Source organism: Callorhinus ursinus, unplaced genomic scaffold, assembly GCF_003265705.2.
Source record: "Callorhinus ursinus isolate GAN/ISIS: 27379988/994484 unplaced genomic scaffold, GSC_fseal_2.0 scaffold1, whole genome shotgun sequence".
NCBI classification, from domain to species: Eukaryota; Metazoa; Chordata; class Mammalia; order Carnivora; family Otariidae; genus Callorhinus; species Callorhinus ursinus.
Window position 1 is genome coordinate 132281210 of NW_027397063.1, and position 17448 is coordinate 132298657.

Sequence of the window (17448 nt, forward strand, 5' to 3'; positions counted from 1 at the left end):
CAATCTAATAATTTATTCAATATACAATCCGAAATTACTAAAAATAGAGCCACCTCAGAGTTTCTTTCCTTAAAAAGACAGGATGTAAAAAAAATTCAATAAACAAAAATATTAAAGATGTGATCATAAGATTTATATAATGTGATTCTATGCCCAGATCTAGAAGTGATGCAAGACCAAAGATAAATCAATACACCTCTTTGTTCTAGTTTCTCTATAAAAACTTAAATAGAAAATAGAAAATAAATGTCAAGGTGACTCATAACACTCAGTTAATAATGTAAATAGCATGACATAATAAAAATAACAATTATCATTTTCATCAAATATGACATTGTCTTTTTCCCCTGTGAGCAATCCTACCTTTTGGAAAGCAAGTCATATTCATGCAAAATCATCAGCAGATTTTCTACAATGTTGAGTTCACTTATCTTCTCCCTACATTCTGGACTACAAATTGAAAACTATTAATAACTACTAAAAACATACTTTACCATATCCATTCATTTAATACCCTCATTCTCGTATTATCTCAGGAGGACAAACAAAAAGGAATATAGCTCCATGGGGTCGGGCTACATCAAATTCCAACATTCAACAAATGTTATATGTCATCAGTTGAAATTTGTTTAATAACAGTATGATGATAACATGATTCCCTTTCTCCAAAAAGAATAATAGGCTTTTCATTAAAAAGGTAATAATCGGCATTATTCACAATAGCCAAGACATAAAAATGACCTACATAATATAATTGATTCATCCATAAAATATTATTCATCCATAAAAAAGAAGGAATCTCTGCCATTTGTGACAACATGGGTGAACCTGAAAGGAATGGTGCTAAGGTAACTACTGTAGGATATCAGATATACGTGGAATCTAAAACAAAAAACAAAAGGACTGATCACATAGAAATAGAGATTAGCATGGTTAGTGATTGGTAGGAGCAAGACAGGAGGGAAATACAGATTAAAGGGTACAAACTTTCAGTTATAAGAAGAACGAGTACTGAGGATCTAATGTGCAGCATGGAGACCACAGTTAGTATGGTATTTTATACTTGAAAGTCGATGAGAGCACATCTAAGTGTTCTTATTGCGCACACACACAAAAAAGTATGTGATATGATGAATATATTAATTATATCTTGAACTTGATAATCATTCCATACACATAATGTATATCAAATCATCATGTTGCACACTTTAAACATATGCAGTTATATGTGTCAATTATTCCATAGAAAGTTAAAAAAATAAAAACAAAAAAAGCATTGATTCACTTATTGGCATAAAAATGTATTTAAAACACTTTTATTTAAAATAATCATGATGTCTATAAGGGAACATGTTACCCAGAATTGTTTTAAGGGTAAAAGTGTTTGAAAATGTTTTATATGTTAGAATGAATATACAGGAGAGAACTTTTTTTTAAAGGTCAGGGAGATATAGTTGTCAAAGAAATATTGTGGTTATTTTGAAAGTGCAAGTATCTGAGGGTTGGATGAAAGACTAGGTAGGTATTTCTGGTCAGGAAAAAGAGAAGAAACTGATTTTCCTTTCCAACTTAAGTTTTAAAATGATGCTTTTTCATTCAGAATCCTCCTCAATATATTAATGCTACTTCATGCTTATTTTTCAAATTATAACTAAGCAGGTAAGTAACTAGAGAAACTGATCTATTATTCATCTCTCCCACCTGAACTACTACGGCAGTGGAACTGGAAAGATATTAAAATACACTTACCTTTCAGCTAAACTAGCCAGAGCCAGAAGGGCACCCAACAAAACATTAGTATCACGGGCACCAAGTAAATTTACTAATGTCTGAAAAATGAAGTAAAAGAAAGTTTCATTGTGTAAGTACTACAAGCTTCTTGAGTGGTATAATGTTTCTTTCAAAAATCATTGAGGCTTAACCCCAAGAGGAGTTTTTTTTTATTAAACATTCACCACACCCAGCTCTTTCAGGGGGCAGGACCCCTTCCTGCTTTGAAACTCAACACTAGATCCTTGTGGCCATTCCTTACCCAGGGCAGGAAGCAAAGGGGACCAAGATACATGGCCAAGGTTCTCCCTCTTCCCTCTATTTTCATGTGCCCAGGATGTCCCCTCTGCCTCTTCTGGCCTCTCCCCAAGGAAAGTAGGGAGACTAATACTGGGAGTAACCAGTCATTGTTTTTGAGTTCATGTTTTGAACTCATTCTGAACTAGGCATTGTGGTAGGCCCTTTCCCAGTTGTTGAACTACTTTTAACCAAAGTATTGAAAACTGTCTTTTCTCCCCCAAACTAAGCAAGATATGTCAACATTACCAAGCACTTCATTTGCCTCTCAGATTTGTAATGATGTAGAAAGAGCATGAATCAAGGCTTCCAGACATCATGCTAAATAACATGACTTAACTGTAAGTCTGTACCTTATCAGTTGCCCTTTCTGAATTCCCATTAATGCAAATTCATTCCTCTTCTCTCTAGACTTTTAGAACTCAGAGTCCCCCAAAAGTGCACACCCAGACATATTTCAGGCCAGAGCTGCGAGCCGTGTAACAACCGCTTGGCTGATTTTTGGTTTCTGTTACGTCAATATTCCCCTTTATGATTTCATTCATTTTTGTATGAAGCCATCATTATCTTTATTTCTCTGATCCCCTCTTCTTGTTCTTCTCTCACTTTTTTCTCTGATCTCCTAACACAACAATGTTCCCCAAACTTCAGTCACTGACATAACATTCCCACAATTTTTGCCATATCCACTTAACTCCTTAATGCTACTCAAAAGTGTTCCTCAAATTCTAAGTGGTAATACCAGTGAAATATATGTAGTTATTGAAATGAAAAGCGTTGATTTGTATATGACCTAGAATCATCTCCTATACAATGAGCAGCACGTGTGAACACATTTTAGGCAACCCTGCTCTAATATATACTCGAAAGTGGCCTCTTGGGATATGAGAAATCAACAGATTATTGAAAACTGGCTGTAGGCAGCTACCATCTGAATAGTCTTGCTATAGATATAAATTTAGTCTGTTTCGACTAAACCAGCACCCATTCATCTTGAAATGTATACTTGATCCATATGCTTATAATACTTTACCGTCTGATTATAAGGTTTAACCATATGAAATTGCCCAATAGACATGACAATTTCTTATGGTTCAAGCATGTATATAACTCCATGTGCCATAGGGAATGCATTTATATGTATACACACACTTGATTTGTTCATTTGTAAATACACACTTAGGGGCAGTTTATATAGCCAGGGTTTCTCAAGCAACATTTAAATAAAGCAACAAACTTTGTTGTTAATAAGTGGCATAGGAAAAAGGAAAAAAAAAAAGAGTTTCAGAAAACCTGTTTGCTATTTCTATATTTACTCCTTAGGCTGATAAAGAATATTAAAGGGTTCACAGAGATTTACAATTCTAGGCTAGGTTAGCAGGTTTGTGAACTATAATTATAAGAAACTTGATCACGGGGCTCTGAACCCCAGCATGCGAACCACTGCCATATGGAGGTGAAGTGTTCACTCCTTCTGGGACTACTCACCTTGTGTGCTCCGCTTGTGGTGACCCATTCTCTTTGGTCTTTGACAGCAGCAAGTTTTTGAAAAATATCTATAAAGAAAGGAAATAACTCAAAGAGGGATTCAGAACTTAAAGGCAGCAGTATTCATGGAACCTCAGGTCTAAAAGTACTGATGGGCAAACAGAAAGGGCACATGGGAAGACAGATAACACAAAAGGAACAATGGAGGGAGGAAGAACAGGGTTACTTTTTTTTTTTTACTCTGAGAATTACCTCTTAAGCTCAAATAATAATTATTATATATTTCTATTATAATAATAAAATATGGAGACAGCAAAAAGGGCAAACATCTCCTTCCGCTTAAAGTTGAATGAGTTCCTCAACATCATTACAAGTTCAAAGTGAAACCTACTCTTCAAAGATCCTCCCTATAAAGATTTCAAATATAAAAAGGAGAGGAAGGCCACTGAAGGTGATGGACCTAGCAAGGTTCCTCCGCCGAGGGGAACAGTTGTTCTCAAAGAAACTTCCTGGTGCCTAGGGCTAACCACGTACTCTCCTCTCCCTGTAACTGAGAATCAGTGTGCTGTCCTGGAAACAAATACGGGAAACCAGACCATTCAAAGAAAATGGGCCTGCATCCCACAGCAACAGGGGACCTACAGCTCATCAAACCTGGAGAGGAAGCAAGGTGGGGCTGGAAAGAGCCTCCAGAGAGAGAAGATTGAATTCCACACACACAGACCCATGTTTTCACATTCTCATCATTACATCAGGATCTTTTTTTTTCTTTTTTATGTTCACAAAGTTTTAAATTTTATGAGGTAGGTATTATTATTAACAAAACTTTATAGATGAAAAGTGAATAGCCTCTGACATTTTAAGAGAAATCAAAGGAAGCAAAAAACATTTTTGCCAAAATCTGCCATTATGGAAGTCCCTCTTGCATTAAAATAAACTTGTGCTCAGTGAAAATCTTCAACGTGAAATTGGGCTTTGCAAGGTAAGAGTTGCGATCTAAAGTTTTCCTTCTGGGTATATTTTGCCACTGAATATAACAATTGGCATGGACTCCCAGTACTAGAACTGTGGATGGGTATACTCATAAATATTCAAAGGATCCTTTTTCCTGTTGAAAACGCCATCCTGCTCATTTGGCAAGTGGGAAAAGTTGCCATGTCCTCACGATGACACTTACACGTCATGTTGACCAGCTTGTCCACACTGTGCGGCTCCTCTCCATAGCCTAGGTACTCATTGGCCACAATCTCCATGTACTGCAGGAGGGACCAAACCAACAAGAGTCAGAAGGAAAGATTAGTAAAAGCACACAAGCAGATAAGGGACAAGATGTGTACTTCTGAAAATGAGCTGTAGATGGCACAACGGATACACCAAATAATACTCAAGCCCTCTGGGCCAGGTTCACTCAAGTACAAAAGGTAGCTTGAGTTTCTAGATTCTTTATCTTCTCTTGCATGCCCTGATGTTGAGGGCGGGACCATGGAAAGACTGTATAAACTCTCAAAAAATGACTTGTAACTAAGTAAGTTTGTGGTGTAATTTGGTTCCAAATACAAAAAAATTATATCTAACCAGCATACACACCAATAGGTATAATCAGAATAAAATGGGTGTGGGTAGTCTGATAATCACTCACTGCAGATAACTGGTTATAATAAGAAATAGGCTCAGAGAAACACACATAAAATTCTAATATGACCAGAGAAGTTAAGGTGGGTAAGAGGATCCTTTATAATATAATTTTATGAAAGACAGTCATTTCTTTAAATGAGGTAAACCTCCAGCCAATTAAAAAAAAAAAAATCTTAAAAACAAAAACTAGACATGTTGCAGCAATTTCCCAAGAATGAAAATATAATAAAATATAATAGATTTAGCATTAACCTGCCATTAAACTTACTCTTCCATTAATAATACAGGATGAGTTTGCAGGGCCAAAAGTTCATTATGAAAATCATTCTTTCTCTATGTGGTAGATGAGTAGGCTGTTCCAACCCAATGCCATGCCTAGAAATTTTGCCTTATCATACCAATAAACCCAAACATTCGACTGGCTCAACCTGCTTACCTTCCCTCAGTAGTTAGACAAAAGCAGAAAAATAAATGAGGTTAAGATCATTCCTCACATTGTCATGTATTTGGAAATATTTTAGTGGGCATAATTCTTTTTGTGTGAAACAATTATGAACATCTTTATAACCAATATTTTCTTCCATCGTTTGGTATGTGCAATGCTGAGGCTCTGGGCCTGCCAGTCAACACCTATTTCTTTTCATGACTAACTAAAGACATGTGACCTTTTATAGAACTTTCTTGTTTCGGCAGGCTGGGTAAAATTAGCTGGAACAAAATGTCATGGGTCCCTTCCTGCTCTGTGAGTATCCTGCCTCGCACACACTTAACCACCCTGCCTGCCCCTCCCCTTGGCAGGCAACCTAAGGTAAGAAAGCCACCTGTGGTCACACACCTATGTAATCCTTGCCCAGAGCCATGGCACCAAATGGAAAGGCAAGACCAGCCACCACAGAGGAATCTTACCTGAGCTAGGTTTTCAATTCCACCCAAGCTATGGAGTATTTCCTAATAAAACAAAAACAACAGAACATACACAGAAGATGAGGGTGGAGGGAGAAGTATATTTTACATGGAAGTTCTTTATTAAATCATGAGATTGATAATTATTTCTTAAAGGTTCACATTCTAACATAAATATGCAGCTCTTTAATGTTTGTTATTCATACCACATTTAAGATAAACTGTTAATAAATATAAAAGTTGGGTTGAAATTAAAAGAATGAAAATATGTTCAGACCAGCAGGCTGACTCCTCATTCTTTCTACTTCCCCTCATGTCATCATAAAATGTTAGAGCTGGAAAGAGCTGTTAAGATATTGTTCCCTCACATTGCAGATTAGGACAACTAAGACCCAGAAAGGTAAGCCACTTTGCCTAAGTGACCAGCCTGGAGAGGAATGGAATCCAGCATCACCAACTCCCATGACCTTCCTGTAGGCCCCTGCCTAGTGTGGTCCATGGACAGCAGCATCAGCCTCATGGAGAAGCTGGTTAGAAATGCAGAATCTCCTCCTCGCCCCAAACCTGCTGAATCACATTCTAAATTTCCACAAGATTCCCAGGTAATTCACAGACAGTAAAAGTTGACTAGAATTGCTCTAGACTATAGGGCTCTTCCTTAAAATGAAGAGGCTAATGGTCTTATTAAAACCCATACTTTAAACGAAGGTAAGAATAATCACAAAATGTCTCCTGATACAGATTTTTAAATCCAATTCCCAATAAGAAGGCATTTCATGAAACTTCTGAAACTACTCTACGAGTGGTAATTAGGGAACACAGGGGTGGGAGGCTGCTGTCATGAGAGGGACCAACTTGGAACTCTATTAATAGCAAGTGCTCTCAGATTATCCACATTGACATTTATCTTCAGGCAGACGTGTTTCAAGTGACCCTAACCTGTTTAATTAAAGCTGTACTCTCCTCAACACACACACACAAGGAAGTCCTTTGAAAAATAAATATTAGCCATCATTCCAATTCTGAGAAATGCATGGCGATGAGTACTTGAGTGTGAGGGAGAACAATCTAGTTCCACCTTGAAGCCAACTGAGTGGGCAGGCTGAAAAAAGGCTCAAGATTCTTAAGGCCTCCTGATCAAGGTTTCCTTATTGTATGTGCAGGGAATTTGGAAACAGTAAACATGCCCATGTTTAAATTAAGTATGAAGTGACACTTACAACTCAGAAAAAATATTTCTGTGACTACCTACTAATTTGAATTTTCACCATTGCTATTCACTCTAAAAGAGCTATAATTAAAGAACAGAAGAATACTGTATATATTATTCCTGCTATGGCAGAATATTTTATACATATAAAGATAACATTTTAACGCTACTAATGTTTATTCAACAATTTTTTTTCGTTCTTATTATGTAAAAGCCCTGTGTCAGGCTCTGAAGAGGACACAAATATGCAGACGAGCGAGGCCGACCTCACTGAGCTTTGGCAAGCATAAGGTAGATATACAAACAACTGACATTTAAGACAGAATTTGGTAAGTGTGATAAGAAAGTTATACGTGAAGTGCTATGATGTCCCAGGAGGGATACATGATATCCTGCTGAGAGGACTATGGAAAATGTCATAAGGATAGTGGCCTTGGAAAAGGTTTAGAAGGATGGATAGATCGGCTGAGAAGAAAAATCAGGGAAATTCCAAGCACAGAGAACAACAGGTCCAAAAGTGCACAGAAGTTGTGCAGAAACAACATCAACGTGTTCCATAACTCCAAGAAACACTTCCATAACTCTATGAAGGGCGTTCCTGGGAATAATGTCAGGAAAGCATGGTGGGACCACACTGTGGGAAGACTTATCTGTGAGCCTGAATCTGACCTTCATCACGTGGACCATGAGATGGTATGAAAATATTGTGTGAATAAGGGATGATTAGAATCAGCCGTGAGGGCCCCCCTCTGGTTTTTCAATGAACTAGAGAGGGAAAGAGAGCCACCCAGAAACCCAGTTGGTTGGCAGTGGCACTGGGCAGGAGAATGGAGAGGCAGAGACAAGTCTAGGAAGTAGTGTGATCAACCAAACATAAAGACATGCTGGAAGAAAAGGAACAATATTTGAGCCTGGAGACTGATGGGTAGCAAGATACTATAACAGACCCAGGGAAGGAGAGAGGAGGAGTCTAGGTTAGAGAAGACTCCACTTGGGACATACTGAGCTGCTGATGGGATGTTCACTTGAGAAAAGTAGAAGAGGCCATGAAAGACGAGGTAAGGGCAAAACATTGAAATCTGAGAGTCTCTTAAAGGAGATTTAAATTTGAAGCTTGGGAGTGAGAAGACACCAAGGGAGAGAAAAATGTTTAAATGACTGGTCACAGGGCGCCTGCGTGGCTCAGTTGGTTAGATGTCTGACTTTGGCTCAGGTCATGATCTCAGGGTCCAGCCCAGTGTCAGGCTCCCTGCTCAGCAGGGAATCTGATGTCTCTCTGCCCTTTCCCCCATTTGTGCTCTCTCTCTCTCTCTCTCAAATAAATAAATAAAATCTTTTTTAAAAAAAATAAAAAATAAATGATTGGCATGGTCATTTTTAAATTTTTACCTGGACAAGTAACATATCTATCCAATAATCACTATTAACAATTTGGGACTAAATCCCATTTCCCAAACGCCGTTCTGGGAATAGCCCTTTTATTCTGTGCAGTGGGTGGTAGTAGACATTCTGTTTTAAAAATAATAATAATAATTTCATGACTAAATTCAAATTAGCTTGGGAAATGATACGTTAAACATAGTTTGACAAGTGCTTTTATCAGAGGACCCCTGAGAGCCTTTAACATGCTGCAGGGCATTCTAAGCCTCCAATGCGAGGACTGAAGTGCAGCTTTTCCCAAGCATCATTAATTGAAGCACACTTCTTTTCACAGAATGCATATTAACTCCTGTGGAACACAGGAGTTTGAGAAGCACTGTTAGGAAGTATAGGAAGGGGACAGAGGCTTTGTCACTCTCTGAGAATGTCATTATTACATACTCAAGAATTTACCCTTCATTTACGAAATAAACACTCTCCCCTCCCCCATGCTTCTGGGTAGACGGGAGCAAGGCCAGGAGATTGATTGCTCACAGACTCCTGGTCTTCCTTATGTTTCCTTTCTCATACCAATGTGACTGCTTTCATCTGAGAGTGTCAACTGGAGAAAACCAAGACCACAAGGTACGCACATACCTGGGCTTAACAGTTCTGGGTCCTAATCGGAAAAGCAAATATGACTGCACGCTTGAATTACAGCAACACTTCCTGGGTGCCCTGTCAGATCTCAGCATTTTCTTCCTGGTCACAAGCCCGAGGGTCACAAGACTGGGTTCAGTAGCTCTGAGCCCAGTGACCTGGAGGAAGTCCCCAAGTCAATCTGCCCTTTAGTTCAATGTACGATATGTAATGAATGTCCTTGCTCTGACTAGTCCCTGAGGTTTTCCTTTACAAAAAAAAAAGGGGGGCGTACAATAATGTAGTACAGATAACGAGTATGTTCTCAAAAAATGGAGCACAATGCAGCACCCGAATGGGTGTTGTTAGTGCACCACTATTTTTGCCACAGCTGAAAACGTCACTGCCATTAGAGGGTCTCATCCTAGACCTAGTCAGCAACCAAATCAAGGCCAGACACACTGCAGTGAGCCCTTAATAGTGAATCACAAATGTGATTACTTTACTCTGCTGTTCAAAACTCAAGAGGGGCTCCACACTGTTCATTCCTGGGTCATGATTTTAAGGCCCCCCTATGCGCTGGCATCTTATCTTTCCAGATGGAAGAGCAATACTCTTCGATAAACTTGCTTATGCTCTATTTGTAGGGAGTGAGTCAAAGGGAAATATAAGAGATGGTTCAAAGTTTCTTACCTTGGAGTCTGGAGGAAAGGTGGTGCCACTAAAAGGATTAGGAGTTGGTTCTGAAGGTTCAAGGTGAGAGGAAGAAGAAGAGTTCCATTTTAAAGTTATTGAGTGGAATGCACTACCACAGTGCTTCTCAAACTCTTTGGTCTCTGTACTCCTTTACACTCTTAAAAATTACTGAGAACCTCAGAGAGTTTTGTTTATGTGGGTTATATCTATTTACCATATTAGAAGTTAAATGTGAGAAATTTTTAAAGCACAGTACACAAGCACCTGTTCCCTCAGCCCTCAGAGTGGTGACCTTGTCACATATCCTCTCACCTCTGGAGAATTCCATTGCGCACATGTAAGACATTGAGTGTGGAAAGGCAAACAACATCGTGGCATTATTTTTAAGATATTTTAGGCCTGGTAGAACCCCTGAAAGGGTTTAAGAGAACTGTAAGCAGTCCCCAGGTCACACTTTGAGAACCATGGCCATCCAAAATACCCCTGGAAATTTGGGACTTACATAAAGACACAAGTTAGACTGGAGATAAGTACTTGTGAGCAAAAAACAATGCCAACCACAAGAGTTAAAGCCAAGAGGGTGGAAGATAGGGGAGAAGATGATTAAAGAAAAGAACTTTGAGAAGGTCAACATTTAGGAAGGCAGGATTAAGAAAAAGAGCAAGTAAATAATACAGAAAGGTGCAAAGTGCTAAGGAAGAGCTAGAGCCCCATGGGATGGGTGAAGGCAAACAGGAAATGTGGGAAAGGCTGTGTGCTGTTACAGGAGTTGAGGAATGCAGGTGCTGGGAAAAGGTCACTCAGCCTGACTATCTTTTTATTGTGGTTTCTAATATAATTGGAGGCAGCAGCTTTTAAGATCTTCACTGTATCATCAATAAGCAATGTGCTCCAGCTTCACAGGAATGCCTGCAGGTGGGCATTTAACTTTATCCTGTGTGGGCTTCTTACTATACTTGAAATCTCAGAACATATGTCTTTCTTTAATTATGACAAACTCTATGCATGTGTACCTTCAAAATGGCTTCTCTTTCATTCCCTCCAGTTTTTTTCTCGCTGGAATCTCCATTAAGCATATACTGAAGTCTCTGGCAGGCAAGGGCCAATCTATGAGCCACCAGTCTGCAACCTCTGGATCAAGGAATGCTGACTGAAGTATGGCTTCCAAGCAGAACCTTGTACACAAAATTCAGTGTGCAAGTTATGCAGCCCATCAGTCCTGACAGAAAGTAAGTAGGTTCAAGAGACATAGCCTGACCTTTCAAGAAATGGAGTAATGAAGGTAAGGTGAAGATCTGAAGGGATATCTGGTTCAAGGAAAGGACATTTTTATGATAATGGAAAATAGAAAGGGAGCCACTGACATAGTAAGAAAGAGAATAGGTAGAGGGGTAAGCCTTGGCAAACAGGAGGGATATTTCTTCCAAAACAAGAAGAACATAAAGTTTCGAGATAATCCCAATATTTCAAGCAACAAAGAAGAGATAATAAGAGAGCTCCCACTGGGATGGTTTTGGTTTTCTCCGTAAAACAGACTATGCCGTGATTTGGTGAGAATGACAGGGGTAGGAAGGTGTTGGGGTATGAGAGGTGGACCCGGTTTGGACCAGCCACTGTGGGTCCTGTAGCACTGACTCAACAAGAGAGGAATGCCTAGCAAGGGTGAAGACTTGCTGAGATTCACCGGCATAAATTACAGGAAATCACAGCAAAGCTTCGTGACTTCAGCCAACAATTCTTGGCAACTCAAGAAGTTAAACAATTGCCTGAGCACATGCTCTTCTTTGTGGAAAGAGAGCCGGGGGGAGAGATTCAGAGAGAATCCCCTTCTATGGAAAGGCTAGAAATCAGGGAAAGACTTCATTTAATATATGTTTAGTCACAAAATCCCATAAACAAAGAGATCACTGAATTCTTTCCTGGAGAGAGCAGGGCAATCAACCCTGTCCCAATCCGTCAAGAACTAGACTACGAAAGGCAATACTTTATTGCATGGAGCACTGGGTGTTATACGCAAACAATGAATCATGGAACACTACAACAAACAAACAAACAAACAGATAAATAAATAAATAAATAAATAAATAAATAAATAAATAAATAAAAGAAAGGCAATACTTTAGCTGGAGATCAGCAGAGCATGAGACAACTGTCATCAATTCTCTGAACAAACAGAACATCTTAGAGAACATCTATTTTATTAACTTCTGTAAGTCAAAAAACTAGATCTCCTGCTAACAATCCACCTTTGTGACAGTCAAAGAGGGTGTTATTAATAATTAAGTGGGAACAATGAGCATATTCTGGGACTGATCCGGGCAAAATGGAACACATGGTCCACCCTTAATAGATATGCCCCACACAGAACTGCAAATGGCAGCTCAGAAATACATGGAACACACAGTTCTGTAAGGCTGGTCATGGGGGAAAAAGGATACATCTTCCCAGAAAACTTTGAGCAACCAGGATAGAAAGCCATTTGGAGTGTGCCCTGAGGCCCACAGTCAAAGAGCTAGCTAAATGATAATAGCACAAAGCCCCCTCAGAATACCAATGAGGAAGTGGTGATTCTTCTAAAGGAAAGATGTGGAACCACCATGAATCCCAGAAGTCTCAAATCAGAGCAGGCTCTGTAGCTGACTAGTACCAAAAACATTTTTTAAGTGCCAAGTTTGGAAAAGACGGTTACTGGGGTAATGAAAAGAGGCGCATTCTGACTCAAACAACTCATCAGTAAAATCAAATCCAAACTAAAAGATCTTCCGAGTGGTCTGAGCTTCCTAGGAGCTTATCAGGACAGGGTGTAAAAGGAGATGCTTCTTAGGGGGAAGAAAAATCCGTGAAAATTACTGAAGCATGTATGAATACTAAGAACACTCTAGATATTTAACACTGGCAAGCAGAAACAACAATGACTAAATAAGCAATCTTGAGGCTTTGGAGCAGTGGTTCTCAAACTGTGGTCCCCTGACAAGCAGCATCAGCATTACCTGGGAACTTACTGGAAATGCAGATCTTTGGGCCCTCCCCAAACCTACTGAATCAGAAACTGTGGTGATGGGCTCTAGCCATCACGGAGACCTCCATGTGCTTCTGATGCACACAAAAGTGTGTGAGCTGCTGTTTGACAGAGGCGGCTATCTACCAGCCAGTAGTGGAAGAACTAACTTTCAAGGTCGGGGTGAAATGTCAGCTAAGCTTTTCTTTAGAGCCTCATGGCGAAAGCACTAAGTCCTGGCTGTACAATGTGTGGGCCACACACCAGTGGCATGGGCAACCTCTGGAAACTTGTTAGAAATGCAGAGTCTTGGGCCTCACTGTGTACCTGCCGAATCAGAATCTGCAATTTACAAGATTCCCAGGGGATTCCTAGCGGCGTTAAAGTTTAAGAAGCACTGAACAAGAGAAGCACTAAGCAAGTAAGAGGAGGGAAAGTTTCTTGACCTCACAACCCTCATTTGAGACAGATGGGAGGTCCCTTGCTCACCTTTAACTCAGGGTCTGAGGCTGGACGTGGGGAAGGGCATGGACCCTGGAGCAGCTGCCAAAACTGCAGGCCCTGCCTTTCCCACTGACTGCCTCTGGAGCCCCCTGAGAAGGCCCCCGCTTGTCTCGGCTGACGTTGACCTAGTGAGCTGCTGAGCCTTGAAAACACACTCAAAGTTGTGGCCAAGTGTACACCTCTCTGAATTGCCTGTGGTTTAAGACATACACCAAAAGTTCCATCTACTTAATCCCACAGTTCATATAGCAGAAACATACAGATTTTTTTTTTGTCTCTATGAAATCATGTCTCTCGTATCTTTTTAAATAGCAAGTGAGATACCTCCTAAATTTGAAAGCTATTGAGTTGTGAGAGAGAAAATAAGCTTAACATGGCCCAGGTTTTTTTTTTTTTATCTCATCTTCATAACAAGTAAGAATTATTTTTATTTTTTCCAACCAACCTGATAACATGGATCCCTCATTAGTAGTCTCAGACAGATTAACACTCTCAGAAAATGAATAGATGGGGCTCGATGAACCCACTCTCTGAAAGAAGAAAAGATAAAGCATGTTTGTCCATGTTTAAAAGGCCACTGTGACAGAATAACACAAGACGATGAAGGAGAATAAGGAACATACGAAGGAATAGCATTAATTCATTTCAAACTTAATCTGCAATAAGGACTGTTAGTTGGTCCCTGAACACTTAATCCACTGTAGTGCAAAATACATAAAAACTGTCATAACCATCATGAAGCAGAGGCCCCAAAATTATTTGGCTCTCAGTGCCCTTATTGGCTGAGGGCAGCACCAGACCAAAAGACATAGCTAAACGTTCCAATAATTAGGTTCGACTTAATAAGAACTTGTGCCCTGATAACTTCATATCCATTTGAAAAAAATAATACACATACATTATAAGAAAAATGCTTTTATTTTATTCTTGATCACATTTACTTATGATTGGGGTGTGTGCACCTGTAGGCTCTAAACAAATTCTCAAGCCTTGTAACCAGATTGCATACTACCATCTTCATCTCCTTTTCCAGCTGATTTTCACATCCTACTTGCTATATCATGACAACCACGGAAAACCCAGTTTCAGAAAGATATGGCATCATTTAAAGGAAGGCAGCACAACCTTCATATGGAAACCATAAAGTATCTGGGTCTGACAGATACTGCATAGCTCTGTTTTCCTTGCAAATTTAAAAGGTCCCATGACACCCCTGGGGGTTCTCTGTAGCCTCCAGAACACTTTAGTGGGCAGTTTGGAAAACACTGTGATAAGGTATTTTCTTACATCAGTTTCCCTGAAAGCGGAGCCTGAGATGAAGGTCGGTGTGCAGGTGAATGATTAAGGACACGCCCTCGAGGGAGACCACTGAGGGCGGGGAGCACCAAGGAGAAGGGGGAAGGCAAGCTTTGGCACCATCTCAAGCAACACTTGTCTCCCACTGCCCTCTAAGCTAGTCCAACAGTGGCGGTTGGTGGAGATGTTAACAAAACCCGAAAACAAAAAGTGTCTGTTACTCCATAGTTAGCCAAGAAAAACTGAGGAAGATAATGAAAGCTATTCCAGACTAGAATCCACATAATTTCTCCCACCCTCTCCCATCTTCCACAGCTAAGCTAGTTATGCATCCAGCAAGGTTAGGAGCCTTTAAAGATCTGCCCTTCCATCAAGTGGAGTCTTTGCTTAAGCTGAGGTCCCAAGCCAACCCTTGCCTGGCCTGCCTCCTATTAATCCTTAGCCTTTGGTGGTAGAATTCAGCTTCGTCTCCTCCACAGTCCTGAGAGATTCAGCTCTGCCCCCAAACTGGCACATCTCAAAATTGAGTGCACAAGACCCACCCTCCTCAAAAGCAGAATGAACATCTACGGTCACTGCCCCTGGAGGTGTCACCCCACCCCCACCCGATTCTACTCCATCCCAAATCCTATCCACTAAGACTTAGCTCATGGGAAGGTTAGTAAATATGCTTTTCCCATAGTCTTATATTCCCAGGGATGTTTGAGTGCTCCTGATAGATTAGAGGCCCTGTCAGAGGCCTTGCTCTGCAGAGAGAAGCTGAGCAAGATGTCCCCAATGCATCCACTGGCTGAGAACTGTTCTTCCTGCCATCACCAGGACTCCTGGCAGGAACTGCCCACCGTAGCTACCATCAAACCACGGCCCTCCTCCAGCACAGTCACCATGACAGTGGCACCTTTGCTACGGAGGCAAAGCTCAGTTTCTTCTGAGAATAAAGGCAGGACTCAACCCAACCCAGGGCTGCCAGCCAGGCAGAATTAGCCAAGGCCACATTGGGCAGCTGCACTATAGTTCATCTGGGCTTTCTTGCATGGGGAAAAATAATGCAAATTTGAAATACACTTTGAATTTAAAACAATCACCTATGGGAACATTTGTAAGGATGTGGCTATTCTGAGGCTCCTGTTACAGAGAGAATACCTTTAACCTTTATAAATAGGGAGATGGCACATGACTGCTTTCCCTTTCAGGTGCTGGGGTTAGCTAAAGATAGCCTGGACTGTAGTGCAAAGATACGACATCCAAAGATCTAACAGAAATAATGATCAAGTTGCAACAGCTGCTAAAAACCTAATGAGGTTTAATGCTGATTGCTTTTCATCATTTAAGAGAAAAAGCCACAGGACATATTAAGAGGTGATTCATGCTACAAATATGTGTGCCCTGGTATTTTTCCTGTTAACTATATACACTCTTCATGAGGAAAGTTCATGACCTTTACCATGTTTTTCATATTAAAATAAATATGAAAAGTTTTCTTCTATTTCCTCCCTCCTCTAAAAAAGAAAAGAAAAAAAATCCAGAATAGGCTTCTTACAATTATTATTATTAAAGGAGTATAAATAAATGAGTTCCAGAAAAGTCTCAGAGTTAAAAGTTCTATTCCAAGCAAATGGCATTTTTTGTTTTGCAATTTTGGGACTGAAGCCCAAAACTATTAATATTTCTACGTGATTCTGGCCTCTGCTGTTGTAAATGTAAATAGAATTCCTGGTGTCTGAGTCCTCTGGCTTCTCCTCTCTGAGCACTGACCTCTGAAGGAGCAGTTGTTCCTTCCTTGGCTCCCAGCCCTGAACCCCCCACAAGGACGTAGCACATGGGATGGAGCTCTGGTATTCAAGAGGAATGGAGTGTTCTGTAAGACGATATAGATCTCTGTTTGCCAAGAGTTGGGGGACTAGGAAACACACTTTAGTGCAACCAGAGAATTACAGAGAATAATAGCGACCAATCGTAAAGACGGATGCCCTCGTTCCACTGAGGCAGTCCCAAGGGGCCAAGTGGCTGGCCAAAGGCTGCACATGAGAGCAGACCTGGGGGCTGACTCCTGGGCCAGTGCTCCTGCTGTCCCTCCCATCCCCACTCCAGGTCCCCCAGGCGGGGGTGACTAGGGAGACAGTGACGCTCCAAACCGCGTCTACTGTGGGAGCAGGAATGTTGAGCACAGCAGCCGGGGGTCCTCTGAGGCAGCTCTGAAGAAGCTGTCTGTCTGCAAAGATAATGTTTCCCTGGAGGGTATGTCCCAACATAGCCGCCACACAGCAGCAGATTCATGAGCGGGCAAATATTTATCCCCTCCTGTGACTGAACTTTTGCCACTTCTTTCACAGGACTATTAATACATGGCAGCGTGATCAGCTCCCACGGCCTTTGTCCATGACCACCTGCCACATTGTTTTCAACATCACATGCCACTTTCTGCTACCGATACAAAAAGGGAAGGAAAAATGGCACTGGCCACACAGCTGTTGAAAGGAGGGCAGTCAGGGTTTCACCTTCTTGCACGGTGGAAGAGACCAATATACGATGTGAGAGCTCTATGTAAAATTCAGTCACGAGGCCGTGGTGTTGCATCATAAAGCTGCAAGATCAACAAGACAGCCAAATGGTCTGAGGTTAGCTGAATCCAGGGGCTGACACACAAGCCAGA

General features: G+C 40.7%; 1 protein-coding gene across 9 annotated transcripts in view; it reads right to left on the reverse strand.

Annotated features, from left to right (window-relative positions):
• Window positions 1-17448, reverse strand: part of NEK10 (NIMA related kinase 10) — a 248908-nt gene that overhangs the window by 199045 nt on the left and 32415 nt on the right. For all 9 annotated transcript variants that reach the window (XR_012380845.1, XM_073900999.1, XM_025883157.2 and 6 more), the window contains exons 6-11: window positions 13945-14029; window positions 6097-6138; window positions 4733-4811; window positions 3556-3623; window positions 1750-1829; window positions 364-450 (exon numbers count right to left, since the gene is read on the reverse strand). Coding sequence is in view for 8 of the 9 variants with exons in the window: in XM_073900999.1 (XP_073757100.1) it covers window positions 364-450; window positions 1750-1829; window positions 3556-3623; window positions 4733-4811; window positions 6097-6138; window positions 13945-14029 (441 nt within the window). In the remaining variant the exon portion in view is untranslated. The remainder of the gene's footprint in view (window positions 1-363; window positions 451-1749; window positions 1830-3555; window positions 3624-4732; window positions 4812-6096; window positions 6139-13944; window positions 14030-17448) is intronic.